Below are 20,000 nucleotides of genomic sequence, written 5' to 3' on the forward strand. Positions count from 1 at the left end.
CACTATAGCTGGCCAGTTATCAAGGCTTTTGCCTTGTCGTTCCAATATATTACTGATCACAAGAATCAGTATGTATTATATACACATTATAGAATTCATATTTCCATAGAGTTTAGAATAAAGTATGCACTTAAGGGAAACTCCTTTAAATTTAGGAAAAAGATTAAAAAAAAAAAACTGGACTGACCTGTTTAGTAGTCTCTCTACAAGCTTCACTTTCTGTGAACTCAGTGAAAATCTGTAGACATTCCTTCATCGTGTCGTCATAATCAGAGGGAGTGTCCTCTTCAGTATGTTCCTTATCAAAATCAAATTCGACTAACTTGTGGTCTTCAAAAGTAGTGAAGTCTTGACTATCATCTTGTTCTCTCAGCACTTTGTCTTCCGCATGCTCATCCGGGGAAGAGATTTGGGGCTGGCTTGAGTAACGACATTCACTTTCTTCATTCTGAGAATCATAAATTGTTTTTATGTATTTTTTACTCTGTGGGTAATTATCATCATGGATTCTGTTCCGTATTTCTCTGTCACTGAGAGGTGCACAAGATATACTTTCTTCTGAAATACAGACATAGTTTCTCTCACCACCAAAGCTTCCCATCTCAGACATGTGGTTTTTAACACCATACAAGTTTATGTTACTTTTTTTAACTAGGGAGTTTTGCATGAGCAATTTTGGTGGTTCTGATTTGTTACCATCATCATCTATCAGTGTGGTTGGTTGGGTTTTATCTATTTTTTCCTCTTTGGTGCCACTTATTTGAAGATTTCTCTCCTCTGAGGACATTATATGTATCCTTTCGTCTATATTCTGATATTTGAAGCCTCTCAATGGTTTAGATTTCTTAGCAATAGGCATGATTGGAGGTACATCCATTACAAGGTCATCTTCATCAGATTCTTGAAGATTTATCATAATTCTTATTGGTGAAACATAAGGTCTTTGGCTCTCCTGGGGCTTGTGGCAATTTTCACCCACAGATTTTTTCCAGGTGCAGAGGTGTCGTGTATCAGTCTTATCTTGCCCTGCTTTTGATGCCCCAAGCAGCCCTGCAGAATAATTCAGCAAGGGATCATATTCTAGATCCGTTGCCGGACATTTGTGGTCCAGCACATACTTTCTAGGCTGACTCTCTTCGTTCTTTGATGGTTCATTCCACTTCTGCTTTGGAAGTAGGCTATTATATTCAAGAACATCTTGCCTCATATTTTTGTCACTCCGGGAGGCGATGTGGCTTTGAGATAGTTCTTCAAGTGTTAAAGTTAACTTGGAGAACCTCTCCTGCTTTTCTTCAACTTCAGTCTTGACAGATTCAATTTCTTTGTTGAGCCTTTCCAGTTCTTCCATAGTTGTACCTAGTTTTGTCAATGGAAGAAGAGTTTTATCTTTGCAAATCACTTCGGATGAAATGCAGACTCTAGAATACCCTGGACAAGTAGCTTACTATCAAAAGGACATTAACTCCTCCAAACCCAGGTGTTCACAGGGGTGGTTTACTAACTGATCGGTTCTTAGAAGCAGAATGAGAAGTCAAGGCTAGCTCTCTTGAAGTCTTTCAAATAATGAGCCCTTCTCCATGAGTGATTAAAGAACATTCGTACCTCGTTATTAGAGTGACTATCTACCAGTGGGCAGGCCAGTTTTGCATATAATTATTGAACTGTGTCAAACGTGATACAGTTTGGATATACCCCATTCACCCTATTATTTACCAACCAGTGACCATTTGAAAATGATTCAAAAGCTAAATGCCATTTACATGGAATTGCACATAGTTTCATACACCAATACATCTTCCCAGTTATAAGAAAAATTCATTTAAAACATTAGTCTTTCCTAAATTCAGTGGGCCTCAAAATTTTCATTGAGGTCCCTGGTATTCTATTCTACTGATTGCCTCAAATATAAAACACCTCTCCCACACACATTGATCATAAAAAAAAAAAATCTTAAAAAAAAATTGGTCACTAAAACTCCAAGCAGCTGGATTCACACTCCTAAGGAAAAACCAGGATACTAACAAGATATAAGGCTTGTGGTAACGGCTGTTCACAACACCTGGCAGCATCCTCCTGACTTTTCAGTAAGGAAATCACAAGTTTTTTCCCTCTTTCCAAGGTACATTTTCCTATATCATTTATAGGACAATTTACACACTTCCCTCTTCTCTCAAACAAGAGATTTCAGATTTAAGATGTGGTCCCAATGTTTGAAGCTCTGAATTCATTTTAGAGAATCCCCATGTTTTGCTAACACACACATGCTTCTTTACCCTACCAGCTCCCTCCTGACTCAATAGCCTTTTGTTTTCTATTAAGAAATTAACTCTGCTGAAATCCAAAACAAGGTGTTACAAAGGCGTATGGCATTTGGGGGGAGGAGGGAGAAGGCAAAAAGCAAGCACAAGAATGAAAATCATCCCAGAATCCAACAAACGCCTGGATCTAATTTCTCTTTCAATAAACTTGAACAGGGGACTAAACTCTGGGTAATCAGTCAGAATTGCATTTTAGCATAATCTGTGTGGTTTTTTTTTTTTCGGTTGCCTTCATTCAGGAAAGACTGTTTAGGCACTGCTTTGGGGAGCTATTGGGGAAAAAAAAAGTGATTATACTTTCTATGTCACAAGTTTAAAAAAAAAAAAAATCCCCCCATCAGAAGCTACATGCAGAGGGCTAATTTTGAGGGCTAAACCTTCGCCCAGGCGAAGATTAGAGGGGACCGAGGGGAGTTCCTCTGGACTGTAAATACTTTTTGCTCCAACCAGGGTCCCGCCTCACCTCCTTTTCACCAGAGCACAGAAAACCCCTTATGATAATCCCACACCGGGGAGGGCGGCAAGGAGAGAGGAGAAGCCCACACAAGCCCACGCCCCACCATCCCACGGCCCGCAAACCTGGGCAGGCCGCCGCCGTGGCCCGCGCGCCCCGAGCCGCGCATCCCGGTCCGCAGCCTGGAGGCCACCGGCCCCGCCTCGCCCCGCCCCCACGCGTGACCCGGCCCCGCCCCCGCCCGCCCCGCCCACCTGCGGGCGGAGCCACCGCGCAGAGCCGGGCAGGTGCGCACAGCTGTCGCTCACCGGGCGGAGGGGCGCATCCTCTGGACCCGAGACACAAGTTCTTAAGACAGGCAGCCCCCTCCGTCCTGCTGACCCCTCTGCGCCCCGCCCCCCGCCTCAGGAGTCTGGCGACCACCCAGAAGGCCTAAGGATAACGCCCTCGGTCAGGACCCGCCCATAGCACCCTTACTGCTCCACTTAGAATGTACTTCCCACGCGAGGGACGAAGAGCAAATAAAGGTCGGCACTAAGGCTCCTGATGCTGGGTGTGTGGTGCTGGGAGATTGACTCTTGGGGACTCTGGGACCACTTGGTTCCTCTTCCTAACGCAAGCGCTTGTTTTTCTCTTGTAATAGCCACTCTGTAGGAATTGCCCTTGAATGGCCATGGGAGAGGAAAAGAGATTAGAGTCCCTCCTTGAGGGCTGAGGCCCAGAGTACGGGCACCAGGGAAAGGAAACAAGAGGGTGTTTCAGAATGCAGGGGAGACAGGGGAGTTAAAACGGAATTGTTTCGTTTTTGTTTTTGTTTTTTTTATGTCCTTTCAAGGGAAATATCCAGAGAACCTCAGGAAACGCAGGTTTGGTAGAAGACAAATCAGAAGCTCCCCCACGACGCCCCCACACTAGCCTGGTCTGTGGGACCCTCTTCTTGCTTCTAGACTAGAAAGTGAGGAGAAAGAGGTGGAAGCCAGTAGGGATTACCTGATATTTTTCATGCCCACTGATGAGAAGCCAAGTTTTAAAAATATAGTTGATATCTCTTGGTCATTTTTAGCCACCGTCATGCTATATTGATTAACTTTCTCACTATAATGCTTTTTTAGTACTGGAGATGAGTTGGGTGATTGAAACGTAGTAACTTACACCTGCTTCTGTTCAAGGAGATTCTCGACACCTCTCAAGGGTGGGTGGAGAAAACAGGTGGGAATGGTCGGTAGACATCCCCTCCTCAAGCCCACCTGAGGCTCTTTCCATGAGCTCTTTCTCACCCATGGATTCAACACGGCTCCTCCGCATCTGGAGTACTTCCAAGCAGCTGCAATCATCTGCCTCACTCAGTTCCCCCCGCATTTCCTGGTGCCAGAACTGGCAATACAAATGCTGGTACTGACCCCTGGGGCTGTCAAAAGGGCATGGCAAATGGCAAAAGTAACCCACAGCGAGCAGCATGGGCTCACGGTCACCTCCACTGGCTCAGGAACTGCCCTCTAGGAGCTAGGCCTGAGGTGAGCTGCTAAGCCACTTCTTGTCCCGGAAGGGTCGGTTTTATATAGTCTGTAGCTTCTGAGCTTTCCCAACCAATGGTGAGACCGGGGGCTGAGATAGAGCAGAAATCAGGGAGTTAGCTAATGACTCAGAATAGGTTGGTAAGGGACCTGGCAGGTGAGTGTAAAGAGTGTGTCTGTCTTCTATGCAGAAAGTTTATAGAGACCTAAGCTAGAGGTAGGGAAAACAATTTCCCAAGAACTAAAAGGACCCTTAAGGAACCTCCTGCGGTATGTATGTGGGGCCTGCCTTGCTGCTAAACAACCTCTTTTGACTTTTGTTATGTTTGACTAGTAACCTTCCTGGATCACAGAGAGGAACTCACTTTGGAAACACATCTTAGCTTTGCCCCCTCTCCAACAGGTGATCTTAGGCAGGCTATCTGATTTGCCTGAGTTTTCATTTCTTGATCTGTGAGATAAATGTGCCTTTAATAGGGTAGTAGAATTCAGCATGATGTAATGTACCAGACTGCCTAGCATAAAGTAGATGAGAATTTAGGAAGATGATAAAACCTAAGTCCTCCCCACCGCCCCAGCTCCACACATATCTACAAAAGACCTGATGCATATTCCTAAAATCCCTCCATTTGAAACTAATTCCTCAAAGCAAAATAATATCCATATTCCATTCGTCTTCTTTGTAAACTGAAATACATCTGGGATGGATGACCTCATAAGTGATGGATAACTGGATAATTTTTAAACGAGAATGCTAAGAGTCTTATAATGATCTGAAGTGGCACTTGTACCCCAATGTTTATAGTAGCCATGTCCAAACCATGGAAGTAGACAACCTATTGAGAGAGCCCAGATGTCCATCGACAGATGGATAAAGAAGATAGGATATGTAACCGAAATCTTGCCACTTGCAATGACGTGGATGGAACTAGAGGGTATTATACTAAGCAACATAACTCAATCAGGGAAAGACAATTGTATGATTTCACTCATGTGGAATTTAAAAACCAAAACAGGGGAGGATAGGGGAAGGGAGGAAAAAAAATACACAAAATTAGAGAGGGAGACAAATCATAAGAGACTCTCAACTCTAGGAAACAAACTGAGGGTTGCTGGAGGGGAGGTGAGTGGGGTGACAAAATAAGTGGATGATGGGCATGTGAATGTAATGAGCACTGGGTGTTATATGCAGCTGATGAATAACTGCACTCTACCTCTGAAACTAATGATACACTATGTCAGTTGAATTTAAAAAAAATATTAAGTGATAAAATTATGAAAAGAACGCTAGGAGTCTCTAGTACTACTTTAGTTTCATTTCTTGACAGGGCGGGACTCTTTAGTCAGTAAAACATGAACAAGGTGTTCTTTTTGCTTTGGTGAGGGGGAGTGGGGTGTAGGTAGTGGTGATTACCTTGAAAGTCCTCAAAATGCCCCCAGATAAGATAGGTACCTAAATGTCCTCATTTTAAAGCAAACCAGTCTAGAGTGAATACTTTTCATAAGTCACTGTCCAGGATCATTTTTACTAGATGAGTTTTCCACACCTTATTTTCTTGTATTTTTTTCCATTATATAATTGTTATGGTTGAGAGAATTTTATTGAATATATCCTCCTTTTCAGACACTAGAAATTTTAAATTTCTCAGTAGAGTTTCCACATAATGACCTTAATGGGTGTCACAAGAAACTTCTTTTCTGACAAAAATGTAAAGTTGTCTATTCATCAGTGGGAGTTTCTTCACTTGGTTCTTCACTCTGAATTAAATCTGATTCATCATTCACGCCTGTATCATCTGAGGCTGTAGAAACCATGTCTGTTGTTTTAGATTTTGACATTGTGTCTGATTTTCTCAGTTCTGAAGAAGTAGTGCCCCAAAACGTGCTGCTTTCAGCACTCTTAGAAAAAGATGTGTCTGATACACCTTCTGATGGATGAAAATAAGACAGAGTTGCTAGTTCTGGGTTGACAGGGTATTGCTCCTGACATCTCTCTTTATAACTGAAAAAGAAAACATGTATCAAAAATTGTTTTTAATTGTATACACTTGCAGCTCAACTCAATTTAGAAAAGCATCGCAAAATTAAAATATTAATTCTATCCAGTTACTTGGTATAACGCCATATAAATAAAGACAAGTGTTAGACTCTAAGCTATTTTGAACACCATTCATAGCCTTTTTGTTCTAAGGCTAGCAAAAAAGAATGCATATTTAGATTATCTATATCCTTTCCTGTCAAATAGTGTTATTTTATTTTTTTAGATCTAAATGACTATTTAAAATGCTGGGGAAAAATTCTCCCTGAGAGATGGCCCCATGCTCCTTTCTTTTTTATTAAAAAAAATTTTTTTTAATTTATTTATGATAGTCACAGAGAGAAAGAGAGAGAGAGAGGCAGAGACACAGGCAGAGGGAGAAGCAGGCTCCATGCACTGGGAGCCCGACGTGGGATTCGATCCCGGGTCTCCAGGATCGCGCCCTGGGCCAAAGGCAGGCGCCAAACCGCTGCGCCACCCAGGGATCCCCCCCCATGCTCCTTTCTGAAGAAGGGAGATGGCACCTAACTCAGTACCTTATACATTTGCGAGACACATTTCCTAAACAGTCAACTAAAGAGGAGGGTGAGAGCTTCATATCATGCATGTTCCAAAGACTCCAGAGGTCTGCAGACTTACCTAATGGTCTTCACTTTGTACAGCATGGCACCACAGACTGCCAAGAGGATGACAAAAATGAAGAGGGTCATCAATGAGATGCCCAGCATTAATTTTAACTTGATATCCTGTAGCTTGTTCAGGTCGTCTTCATTAGTAGTATTCAAATCAGACACTGAGAGGAAAGAAAGAAAATGCAATGGAAAACAGTAACTGTGTCCAGCAGTGTTTTCCTGGAGAAGTAAAGAGAGCAAAGCAACTGCAGTGAAGCCTTCACCATCCAGAGTATGCACTGCTCACTCTCACTTGTCTCATGCAACGCAAAGAAGACTATAGGCCACTCCCTAGGGCTAAGTACGCTTCACTTATTTTGTTTAACCGCCACAATAGTCCTGGAGGAGCTGTTCTGAGCTTCATGTTACAGGATCACAGACATTTATGAATTTGCCCACGGCACATAGTGAATAAGTGGCAAAATCTGGTTTCAAACCCAGGTTACCAGATGTGAAAATGTGTCTATAGCAATCTTCGTCCCTAATAAAGACCATTTAAAGACTCTGAAGAGATGACTATTAAGACATGACAAAGTTACCATGGGTTTGTCCTTCAGAAGAGAAAGTTACTGTTTTATTATTGGGACCTGCATTAATTTTTCTCTGATGTTAAAAGGATGGTGTACTAGATGCTTTCTCCCTGAGGTTTAAGAATTGAATTTGTCATTTTATTACTGAGATCACACCTAGTGTATTTGATTTTAAAAAAGAAATGAAAACCTACTTCCTTCTAAAGTAACTTCGATAATAAAAATCATGTCCAGATCCAGAGATGTTGAAGGTCTTTTTACTGAATCTATTAATGAAAAAAAAATCTTTACTGCCAAATTTTATGTTTTCTTGAATTTATGTCTTACTTAATAGAAATTTATTTAATGGTAACTTTAAATGGCCATGTTGATATTTCTCTCTTCCCCCAACTTTCTTCACCCAAACGTTCCAAAGGATTTCATTCTTTCCTAAGGTATGGTATTTTGGGGATAAGCAGTGATGAGCTCCCATATGTGTATTCTCTGATTCTCCATGATTGTCAAAGTGGGAGCTTAGACCACAAAGAGTGAAATGTATACAGCTATGAGAGACTGTTATCTTGACTTTGAGGCTAATTCCTTGGGGAATAATCAAACAAAAATCTTAAAAGGGGCTGTGCTCCTGAATTGCTCTGCTTCTCCTAAAAGGGCTTTTATAAGGAGGTGTGCTTGTAGTATATTTTGTTTTTTCAAGGTGATGTTCAAAACAGGAGAAGGGTTTGGAATTCCCAACCACTGGAAATCATGAGCAAGCTAATTACAAGCTTGGGCAAGTTTTCTTTTTTTTTTTTTAAATTTATTTTTTATTGGTGTTCAATTTACTAACATACAGAATAACCCCCAGTGCCCGTCACCCATTCACTCCCACCCCCCGCCCTCCTCCCCTTCCACCACCCCTAGTTCGTTTCCCAGAGTTAGCAGTCTTTACGTTCTGTCTCCCTTTCTGATATTTCCCACACATTTCTTCTCCCTTCCCTTATATTCCCTTCCACTATTATTTATATTCTCCAAATGAATGAGAATATAATGTTTGTCCTTCTCCGACTGACTTACTTCACTCAGCATAGTACCCTCCAGTTCCATCCACGTTGAAGCAAATGGTGGGTATTTGTCATTTCTAATGGCTGAGGAATATTCCATTGTATACATAAACCACATCTTCTTTATCCATTCATCTTTCGATGGACACCGAGGCTCCTTCCACAGTTGGGCTATTGTGGCCATTGCTGCTATAAATATCAGGGTGCAGGTGTCCCGGCGTTTCATTGCATCTGTATCTTTGGGGTAAATCCCCAGCAATGTAATTGCTGGGTCGTAGGGCAGGTCTATTTTTAACTGTTTGAGGAACCTCCACACAGTTTTCCAGAGTGGCTGCACCAATTCACATTGCCACCAACAGTGCAAGACGGTCCCCTTTCTCCACATCCTCTCCAACATTTGTGGCTTCCTGCCTTGTTAATTCTCCCCATTCTCACTGGTGTGAGGTGGTATCTCATTGTGGTTTTGATTTGTATTTCCCTGATGGCAAGTGATGCAGAACATTTTCTCATGTGTGTGTTGGCCATGTCTATGTCTTCCTCTGTGAGATTTCTGTTCATGTCTTTTGCCCATTTCATGATTGGATTGTTTGTTTCTTTGGTGTTGAGTTTAAGAAGTTCTTTATAGATCTTGGAAACTAGTTGGGCAAGTTTTCTAAGCCTCAGTTCCCTCATCTGAAAAATGGAAACAATCTCAGCTTCATGGAGTTGCTATGAGGACTGACAAATAATGTATATAAAGCACCTAGCATGTAATGTGTGTTCCATACATAATAGAAAATCAATCATGCTCAATTTAATTACTTGGAAAGACAGAATATTTCTAGAGTAGCACTGCATTTGTCATTCCTACATATAACTTTTTTTTTTTTTTTTATGATAGTCACAGAGAGAGAGAGAGAGAGGCAGAGACACAGGCAGAGGGAGAAGCAGGCTCCATGCACCGGGAGCCCGACGTGGGATTCGATCCCGGGTCTCCAGGATCGCGCCCTGGGCCAAAGGCAGGCGCCAAACCGCTGCACCACCCAGGGATCCCTACATATAACTTTTCTAAAGAAAGACTCACTTTATTTTCTTAAAACCCTGCAAGGCAAATGGCTTTATTTGTCAAATAATCCAACACAGAATAGAGGAGTCAGGCCTTAGATGTATTACCAGATGCTATTTTTTCCCCTATGGTTTATTTGTAGGACAGAGATTTTGGATTAATTAATATTAATATGGTGTCTTGTTGAGAAATTTTCTATTGCAATCAGGAATTCTTTTACTCATATGACTACAATCCATGAATGAAAATTGCCAAAAACCACATTCAGCAGCAGGAATTCTCTCATTCATTGCTGATGGGCATACAAAATGGTACAGCCACTTTGGAAGTCAGTGTGGAAATTTCTTACAAAGCTAAACATAGTTTTTTGTTTTTTGTTTTTTACCTACAGTCCAGCAATCACAATTCTTGTTTTTTACCCAAATGAGTTGAAAATTTGCGTCCACACAAAAACCTACACATGAATGTTTATAGCAGCTTTATTCATTATTGCCAAAAAACTGAAATAAAGATGTCCTTCAGTAGGTGAAAGGATAAATTGGTGTATCCACACAATGAACTGCTATTCAGTGATAAAAAGAAATGAACCATCAAGCCACGAGAATACATGGAGGACTCTTAAATGCATATTACTGAGCGAAAGACGCCAGGGTGCAAGTCTATGTACTGTACATCTCCAGCTATATGACATTCTGGATAAAGCAAAACTATAGTGATGATGGAACGATCCATGGTTGCTGGGGCTCAGGGAAAGAAGAGGTGAATGGGTGGAGCACAGGGGGTTTTTAGGGCAGTGAAACTGTTCTGATTGTAGTGGTGGACACATGACATTATGCATTTGTCAAAACACAGACCTATACAACACAGAGTGGACCCTAATGTAAACTATGGACTTTAGTTAAAAATAATGTATCAATATTAGCTCATCAATTGTAAAATACATACCAAACCAATGCAAAATGATCATACGAGAAACTGAGCAGGGGAATATAGGAGAACTCTTTGTACTTTCTGCTTATTTTTTTTCTGTAAGCCTAAAACTGCTCTAAAAAAAACTGTTCTATATATGATTCACTTGCCTCTTCCTCTGTTTGGTTTATCTGTTTTAGGAATAGAAGTCACAAAACCAGAAAATGAAAATAGCGCTCAGCAATATGGTAACTGGAGAATAATGCTTAGAGGCAATCGCTTTTGAAAACAGCAAATGTCTTCTCTGATACGATGTTAGCCACCACACTACCCTTTTATATACACTACACGTTACTAGGGAAGCCAGTATCGCCACACAGTGAAGTCACACCTGAAATGTGTGCCAGCACTTATGCATCCATTTAACTGAAGAATTTTGTTCTTACTTGGAATTGGGTGAAATAATAGATCTTTTTCTTCAATCTCCTCAGCTGTTGGTGTTGCATTTAAAGCTGTTAAGACAATAAATTGGTGTTATGGTATACAAAATTCACTTACTAAAATTACTGGGTGTGTGTTTAATGTAGAGAGTTTATTCTTATTATTCAATGACAGTTTATGTTCCATAAAGTCCCATGAACACTGACTTAGTGAATACTGAATTGCTTCTCCTGGGGATATGCAAGTTTAGGTTCCTGAGAACCTCTGGTCACAATTTTTTCAACCAATCAATACATAACTTATTTTATATGTGTTTCTGTTTAAAGATGCTTTATTTAATATACATTGCTGATTCACTGACATTAAATTCATGATTAATCGCAGTAGAATTCAAGCCTAAACAAGTTTATCTGACATGTATTTTTCTCCATAAGGTTTATCACAGCCTGCCTGTGCTTGGGAATACTAACCAGCATCCTAAAACTCCAGTTGGGGGCCATTTTAATTAGCAAAATCACTGACTGAAAGCACAAAAATGCAAAACACGTAGCACTAAATCAACCACAAAAAGGACACTTAATTATAGTCTCAGAGTTGCAAAAGAAAGGCAGTGTCGCCTTGTTCTACCTCCAATGGGAACACGAGTGTCAGGCAATTAAAATTTTTTGCTGTTTTGTGCATGTCTGGAAATGACAATGAAAGTGATTTGGGGGGGTTACAGACATATTTTAGATGTAGGTAAATTCATGTATACAAAATTTGCAAATAATGAGGACCACCTGAATGTGGTATATATTTTGTGTTTACAATGCATGCATAGATGTGTGTGCTACATGAATTACATTTATGCATGTATGCACGTACATGGACATTTAAACGTGCATATGTATAACATGCACATTACATTTAAACATGTATGCTTATATGTTTATGATATATGCTTTACTTTTATGCATGTATGTATTTTGATATATACTTTGCATTTAGTCACATATCTCCATGTGCTTACGTGCATACTGTTCCAAACACAAGAGGAACTACATTGAGCAAGAGCCTTCTTTAAAATTTTTAATCATAAATAAACTGAATGACAAGACTGCAACATTTATAGGAGCATAAACTTTGGGGGAAGAGAATCAGAAAATATGTGACACAATGAGCTTTTGTGGGTTTGTTTTGCATTTGCTATCATATGTGATAATGGCAGCAAAAATGTTGACTCATTAATTCTTAATATCAGAACTATTTACTCTGATCTTGGCTTTCTTACATAAGACTTTAGAAAACCAAAACATTTTCCCTGGTACCTAACTACTATGAGTTTACCTTTAGCCAACATTGTCCAAAATGCAGGTTCATTTGGACCTTTGGTTCGTTCTGTTTAAAAAACAAAATAGAACAGAATAACTAAATAAGGCAAATTCGCTTTACTAAATTTGTGATAGAACATTTATTCGCTTGTTAGTCACGTAACAGTTAAACCTTGAGCTTCTACCACGTTCCAGACGCTGTGGTTGGCATTAAAGTTCAGAAATGAACAAGACACAGGCCTAATACTGAAGGAATATACAAGCTCAGTTTGGGAGGCAGATGAAAATCATCATTAATTATGCGGGACAATGGAGGCTCCCATAGAAATGCACAGGTGGTGTGTACAGAGAGACCTAACTCCAGTCGCAAAGGCCAGAAACCCTTCGAAAGGGAGGTGATGCTCCAATATAGTCTTCGAAGACTTGAAATTGTTTGCCAGGCAAACGAGGCAAGAGTGCGATCATTCCACTGCAAGCAAACTCAATCATGAGCAGATTTGGTGAGTTCTGAAAGCCTCAGAAAGAAGAGTGAAAAATGTGGATGGGAAATGTGACTAGAAATGAAACTTGAACATTTCTCAATGGGCACATTATTTCATATTTAAATGCCTGGTTAAGAAATTAGAACATGAGTCAAGCCCAGTAGTAAATTAGTAAAGATATATAAGAAAGAACCACCATCAGGATAATGAGATTTCTATTTTTAAATATATTGAAAAAGTAACTAAGATTTGTGTCTGTTTTAGTAGTGCTAAAGATGCAAACTAATTCACAGTAACCATGTGAGAAACACACTTGGATTGCATGAACTGGAGAAAATAGGGTTTCATGTAACGACAGGTCTATTGTCTTCAATTAGACCACTCGTTCAAGACCTTAGAGGAGAGCCATCCAGGGTTGTTACGGTTATATAAATATTTTATAAGGAACAATATTCTTGGCAGGAAAGTAAAATGATGATTTTGATTTTGAAACCTGTCACTATCAACTCCCCCCGCCCCCAGTACTTTTAGGAAACACTAACCATTGATTCTAATTAGAGATAAATTTATTCCTCAAGATGATAGAAATTTTTACATTATTATTTTAAAATCATATTAATATATATTAAAATATATTTATGTATTTAACATAAATATAAATGTAATACATTTTATTAAAATAAATTTTATTTTTAAAAGAGCTCACATTCTATCCCTTGTTGGGTAAATCTATAAATTGACTCAGATTTTCACCGTTTAAAAGATTTTAGAGTGACTTTAGATTGTAGCTTTATAAATTCGTTAAGCATGCTATTACTTTATGAAGTGCCCAGAGTAGTGAAACTTAAATTAAATCATATAATAATATGCTCCAGGTATGACTACAGTGTAGAAACTTTAATACTTCGATTTTTTCCCCCAAAGGTTTCTCTAGAATTTTCTTCACTGGTGCTTTTTCCAGGAAATGATGTAGTTGTTTCATTGATGAGTTTATCTGCAAAAAGGGATAAGAGATTATCAGCATACACAAATATGGACAGCATCTGTGATTAGGCATTTTTTAAGCTAAAAAAATATAATAAAGAAAAAAAAAGAGAAAGATGCTGACATTTTCCTGAGATATAATGAAGAAGGGGAAAGAAGAAGACATAGAAGAATAAAGTCTTAAAATAATGGGTTGCCTGAGAGGGGATTAATACATCTATAATTTGCAAGAGATAGGAAAAGGTGGGGTGAGGGTGGAGGGGTGGGTGTTTATAAGCTTCCTTTAAAGGTAAAAGAGATCTATTGGGATCTGGGAATCATCTGAAGCCAATGAGAACATGAAAACATGAGAACGTTGGCTTCAGATGATTCTCTGAACAGGACTTGAAGTGATACTATACGCCCTGGGCAGCTAGGTTGCCGCTCAGTGTTCAGACAGAGAAGAATGTGCATCAGTATCCTTGTAAATAGGATATCTGCATGTTAACTACTTAAAACAGAGTTTTGGGTATAAAGATTTAGGGCCACAATTCAAGGATTTGGGGGCCTAATTTAGTATATATCTCAGTCTATAATCTGTCCATCCTCTGGAGAAATGTCAGTAAGAGTATATTTGGGAACAATTGTGACTGGCGACATTTCTCAGACCCTCCTATCCCACCCTCCCATGATGGCCATTTCAATTAATTTTGTTTAATATGGGAGTCAATGTAGTTCCACATGAAGTACAATCTTGTTATAGAAGAGGTTCTACAGAGAGGCAGCATGAATTCCCACTGAGCATACCAATAGCACCATGACAGGTCTCTTGGCAAGAAAGCGGTAGAAAAGAGAGTCTGTTACCAGAGTTGACATGATTCAGGCAGGACTCCAAAAAATTGGTAAATAATCCTTTAACTCTGCTATACATCCCTTATTTTTGGAGAAAAGTGTGTGGCTTTTCCCCTTGCCCTCACAGTTCTAGTGATTAAAAAATTGTTAGTCACAATTATTCTGGAAGGTTCCATCTCCTTGAGGGGCTTGCTCCATTAGAATGTTCCTATCATATTAGCATATCTCCTTCTGTCAGAGCCCCCATTTAAAATGGCAATGACTTCTTAACCCAATCCAACTTTCTTTCACAGTACTTTGGGGATATAAATTGTGAGAATAGAAATTGATTTTAGAATTTCTTTCGTGGGTCCTATGGTTCTCAATAATCCATCTATTAAGAGAATTTGAGTTACCCAGTTCTTTGAAGACCTGGCTCTCTGTTTCTCAAACAAGATGTTTGCTGTGTACAAGCAAAATTCCCATGAGTGATTTGTTTAACATATGCCCTTGAAATTTCCCTCACTTATGTCCCAAGGTTTGAAATTGCTCAAAATATTCCATCATTGTCAAATAACTTTATTAATAATTAGGTATTACTGAGTCTGGCTCCTCCTAATTGAAGCTACTAAAGCCAGAAACATTCTTTCTTCCCTATTTAATTTATCCTCTTTTCCTTGTTTTCTGTTTTATGCTTGTGTGTTTCTTAGATATGAGCTGTTGACACTTCATAGTGAAAGATATGCATATGTACTTTGGAGACTTTTAATGGTCTCCAAAGTCACATGCTGGCAACAGTTTTATCTAGCAAATTAATTGTGTTTCATGGAAAGATGTAAAAAGGAAATAAGAACATTTGAAGTTGAAGGTATAAGCAGAAAGGAGAAGGATGTGGGTTAAAGAAAGACATGCAGTTTGCTGGAGGCCTAAATGTGGTCATTATTTTTCTTTCCATGAAAACCAAAAATGTGATGCTAAGAAACTTAAGAACATCCTTTGAGTTCCGACTTTATTAGTGCAAGAACATGGAATCTCCTGACATTAACTTCTCTAAGACTTTTTTCCTACTTAACGCTCTCTAGTGCTGTTTTGAAATCTTGCTTTAAGGACTTTTCATATTTGCAACAGTGACTTCCAATACTTTCAGTACTTACAATTTCTTAGAGCAAATTGCAAATCAGTTGTTGCTCTCACGGATATTTCAGACTGGCTGCCATTTGGATTTTGCGTCGTGAACATATCTAAAAACACAAGATCAAATGTTTTCAGCAACTGGCTAAATTACTTCTTGTTCCTTTAAGTTTTTCCTCCTCTGATTTTTTTTTCTTACAGCATAGGCACAGACTAATTTGGGGAAAGGATAATAAAGTATTTGAGACATTCTTCGCTACAAATTAAAGAAACGGGGAAATGTTTAAAAATAAAATTCATGGGGAAAAAGCAAATTGGTATCCTTATGCTAAATAACATTCTGAGAAGAAATTATAAAGGAAACTACAACAAGTGCTGAAGTAGATTTGTAGATGTATAATATCACTCTATTGACATAATCAAAAGCCAAATAAGAGGCATTTGCTTGCCTCTGAACCTTCTGTTAGACTATGGAACAGTTTAAATAGCATACATTTCAATAACAATAACAATCAAGGTGTCATATACATTCACATTTACATATGCCCATAAACAATCTTACTCTTAAGAGTGGTCAGTGGAGTTGGTTGTAATTCAAAACTAGTGGATATATCCACCTAACCAGAGTGAAGTAAATTGGATCAATATGGCAGACTAACATATTGATGTATGAAAATATACATGTCTCCTCTTCCCAAAATCTCATGAAATGACAGAAAATTTTATACATTTATAATAGCATATGTGTGTTTAATACATACATATATATACATTCAATCATCTTACCACGCAGGCACATGCATGCACACACAAACTGTGCCATTAATGTATCATGATTTTTGAGGAATTTCTCAGTTAGAAATTCCTCATGGAGAAATATAACAAAAGGAAACCAAAGTCCAACATGCATGTTATGAGTTATGAAAGCATAAAAGTATAAAATACGCTGTGGCATTTTTCTAGGGAAGATGGATCAAAGAAACTATTGAAAGGTAAAAACAGCCAATTTCAAATGAGAATTTAGATTATGTTAAATGAGTTTCACATGAGTAGGGAATTGGTGTTAGACATTTGGCGAACTTCCTTAAAAAACAAAGTTTTATGCCTAATTTATGCCATATACAATAACTGGATTTAAGACCTAAGCATTAAAAACAAAAATATGAAATTATTTGAAAAAAATAGGAAAATAATTTAATTTCTTCTATTGAATAAGGCCTATCTAACCAACATATAAAATGCAGAAATTATTTAAAAAATTAATCAACAATTGATATTAGAAAATTAAAACTTTTCTCTGTGATTAAGATATCTAAACAGGTTTAAAAATAAGCAACAGCCTGGGAAAAAAATACTTGTTAACTTTTACTATAGGAGAAAGGTTAATACACTAAACATAAAAAGAACTCCTACCAATAAACACAATCTGATAGAAAAATGGGCCATGGATATGAATAGGCAAATCACAGAAGTAGAAATAAAAATACCCAATAAATACAGAGAAAAATACTCAACTTCATAAGTAATGCAAATGAAAACAGTAGTGGAAATTTCTCACTATATTCACAAATACGATTAACAATATTAATTGTAGTTGAGATTACGGAGCATTCTTGGAGGATGTAAATTGGTAGATACTTTTTGGAGGGCAATCTGCTGGTATTTTTAAAGATTTACTCTTTATTCAGCAATGCCCAGTACTCGGTATCCATCCAAAGAGAGATACGCGCAACTGTATATGAGAAGGATGTAAAGGGGGAAAAACTGCATATAATCTAATTCTTTAAAAAGATAGTGGATAAATTATGGGACATCATTTTATGGAATATTAGGTATCCACTAAGAATAATGAGGCAGATATGAAAAGAGTTCCAGAGTTGTTAAATGAGAAAAGTAAGTCATAATACAATTTTTTAAGACGATCCCATTTATGTTTTGTATATAATGTGTGTGTAAAAAAGATTTTTTTTCTTTAATCAAAGTAATCATCAGGCTCTTGGTCTATTTACCCATCGCGAAAAGGAAATGATTGCACCATTTGCACACCATAGGAGGCAGCCTGGTGATGGGTAGATTAGATACCACTCCTGACTCTGGTTTTGGTAGCTATGAAGACTGGCAATTGACCCCTCTGAGCATCAGGTGTTTTTTTTCACCTATAAAAGAAGGATATTGATTCATAAAAGAGAAAACAGGAATACAACTTATGCATTTTGTTATCAAAGTACTTGAGTGTTGTATATATATATCTTGATTGTATTTCTATTTTCCTTTTGCTTAATGTTAATAAGGATCCAAGATGAATAGATTTAATCTTAACTTTGTTTTTATTTTAACAAGAGTTTCTTATGAACTCTTCCCTTTATAGAATGGTGGGCCTTATAAAGATATGGAAAGAAAGTCCATTATGAGTAATGATGAATAAACTGAAGTTTGATGGACCTTCCAAACATCTTAAAGTCATCTTGTTATGGGTTGAATTTTGTGCCCCGCCCCCCCGCAAGATATGTTGAAGTCCTAATGCCCAGCATGTCAGAATGCAACCTAATTTCAAAATAGGGTTATTGATTAATTAATTAGTCAATATGGACTCACAGTGGAGTATCGTGGGCTCCTAAACTGATATGGTGTCCTTATAAGAAGAGGGAATGAGGCAGTCCGGGTGCCTCCGCGGTTTAGCGCCACCTTCGGCCCAGGGTGTGATCCTGGAGACCTGGGATCAAGTCCAACGTCGGGCTCCCTGCATCGAGCCTGCTTCTCCCTCTGCCTGTGTCTCTGACTCTCTCTCTCTCTCTCTGTTTCTCTCATGAATAAATAAACTCTTAAAAAAAAAAAAAAGGAGGAGGGAATGGACACAAAGGTATAAGCCTTGTGCTACAAGCCAAGGACTGCCTGGGGCTACTGGAAGCTGGAATAAGCAAGGAATAATTCTCCCGTAGAGGCTTTGGAGAGAGCATGGCAATGATCAAAACTTTGATTTTGGGTTTCTGGCTTCCAGAACTGTGAAAGAATACATTTCCGTTGCTTTGAGCCACCAACTTTATGGTACTTTGTTTCAGCAGCCATGGGAAACGGATAGCTACCTCCAAATTTTGGTTAATTCACCATAGAATTAGATCAATTTCAAATCACCATAATGCCATGATAAACTCTGTTATTTATAGGAAATTACCAAAAGAACCTCGCTAAACTTCATAGCATTTCATGAAAAAACACTAGAAAATAAGAATTTCATTTTACACATGAAATGCTTATAAGGTAAATAAGAACTTAAGAAGTAGGAAATAAAATGATTATAGAATTTTTTAAGAGTTAAAATAAATCAAACCCATATAACGAGCTTTTATATATGTGTGACTATTAACTTTAAAGACTTACATTCTTTTATATCTTTATAATGATCGCCAGTTTTCTCATTAGAAGGAGTATTCTGCTTAATTTCCGGTTCCGTTTTATATTCCTTTGCAGAGTCAGGCATCCATATATCATCTGCAAAATTCATGTACAGAAATATGTTGAGTTCTTTTACTACTTTCTTTTTTTTAGCTGCATTTTTCCACAAAGGATTTGAGGCAGAGATTTAAAATGTAAATTATGCCATATTTCCAATAATAAACTTTGTATCATCCCGTAGAAAACTCACATACCAGTTTTCTAGGGTAATGGGTCATTTTTCTTATCTGCTATTTCTGTAAAATCTATAAATGCTTACTCACCATTAAAAGAAGTCCCATTGAGGTTCTGTAAAGAAAGAACCTCATATACAAGAATAAAAAACATAAAATTCATAAGGAAAATGATGTGATTTATCCAGCAATCTACTGCTTCTCCTGAGAATTTCATTTCTGTTGCCCAGTAGATCCTATAACTAGGTAGGACATTATGATGTCACTGCCACATGGAGGCCAGAATGCTAGGGACGAGTTTCCAAAAGCTTTGTGACTCAATCTGACATCTATTCTGTCTTTGATACTATGATGGTTTCTAGTTTTAAAAAATAAACCATTATAAGCTTTTCTTTGAAAATCAGGAAATATATTTTCATGAAATAATGTGAATTATTAGTCACCAGATATTATTTTATTTCTTTTTTTTTTTTTTTAATGATAGTCACAGAGAGAGAGGCAGAGACACAGGGAGAGGCAGAGACACAAGCAGGCTCCATGCACCGGGAGCCCGACGTGGGATTCGATCCCGGGTCTCCAGGATCGCGCCCCGGACCAAAGGCAGGTGCCAAACCGCTGCGCCACCCAGGGATCCCTATTTTATTTCTTTTTTTAAAGATTTTATTTAGGAGGAGGGGCAAGATGGCGGAAGAGTAGG

General features: G+C 38.4%; 2 protein-coding genes across 2 annotated transcripts in view; both read right to left on the reverse strand.

Annotated features, from left to right (window-relative positions):
* LOC112650527 (uncharacterized) overlaps positions 1-2,969 on the reverse strand; it is a 36,306-nt gene extending 33,337 nt beyond the window's left edge. The window contains exons 1-2 of the mRNA XM_049116200.1: positions 2,898-2,969; positions 188-1,356 (exon numbers count right to left, since the gene is read on the reverse strand). Of these exons, the coding sequence (XP_048972157.1) occupies positions 188-1,348 (1,161 nt within the window). The 5' untranslated portion in view covers positions 1,349-1,356; positions 2,898-2,969. The remainder of the gene's footprint in view (positions 1-187; positions 1,357-2,897) is intronic.
* A 2,829-nt stretch (positions 2,970-5,798) lies between these two features.
* On the reverse strand, positions 5,799-19,559 carry EQTN (equatorin). Its single transcript, XM_025433304.3, has 8 exons — positions 19,394-19,559; positions 19,056-19,166; positions 15,701-15,787; positions 13,657-13,746; positions 12,287-12,337; positions 10,966-11,031; positions 6,964-7,117; positions 5,799-6,288 (listed from the first exon to the last, which is right to left on the reverse strand). The coding sequence occupies exons 1-8, from the start codon at positions 19,518-19,520 to the stop codon at positions 6,006-6,008; spliced, it is 969 nt and encodes a 322-aa protein (XP_025289089.1). The 5' UTR covers positions 19,521-19,559; the 3' UTR covers positions 5,799-6,005.
* Positions 19,560-20,000: the final 441 nt, after the last annotated feature.

The sequence above is a fragment of the Canis lupus genome, chromosome 11 (assembly GCF_003254725.2).
Source record: "Canis lupus dingo isolate Sandy chromosome 11, ASM325472v2, whole genome shotgun sequence".
Classification (NCBI taxonomy): Eukaryota; Metazoa; Chordata; class Mammalia; order Carnivora; family Canidae; genus Canis; species Canis lupus.

Coding starts and splice junctions, on each gene's coding strand:
- EQTN (XM_025433304.3), bottom strand. CDS start 19,520: ATGAAATTCTCAGGAGAAGCAGTAGATTGCTGGATAAATCACATCATT. Junction 19,167..19,393: donor CAATGGGACTTCTTTTAATG/GTGAGTAAGCAT, acceptor TGAATTTTGCAG/ATGATATATGGATGCCTGAC. Junction 11,032..12,286: donor TTGGACAATGTTGGCTAAAG/GTAAACTCATAG, acceptor TTGTCTTAACAG/CTTTAAATGCAACACCAACA.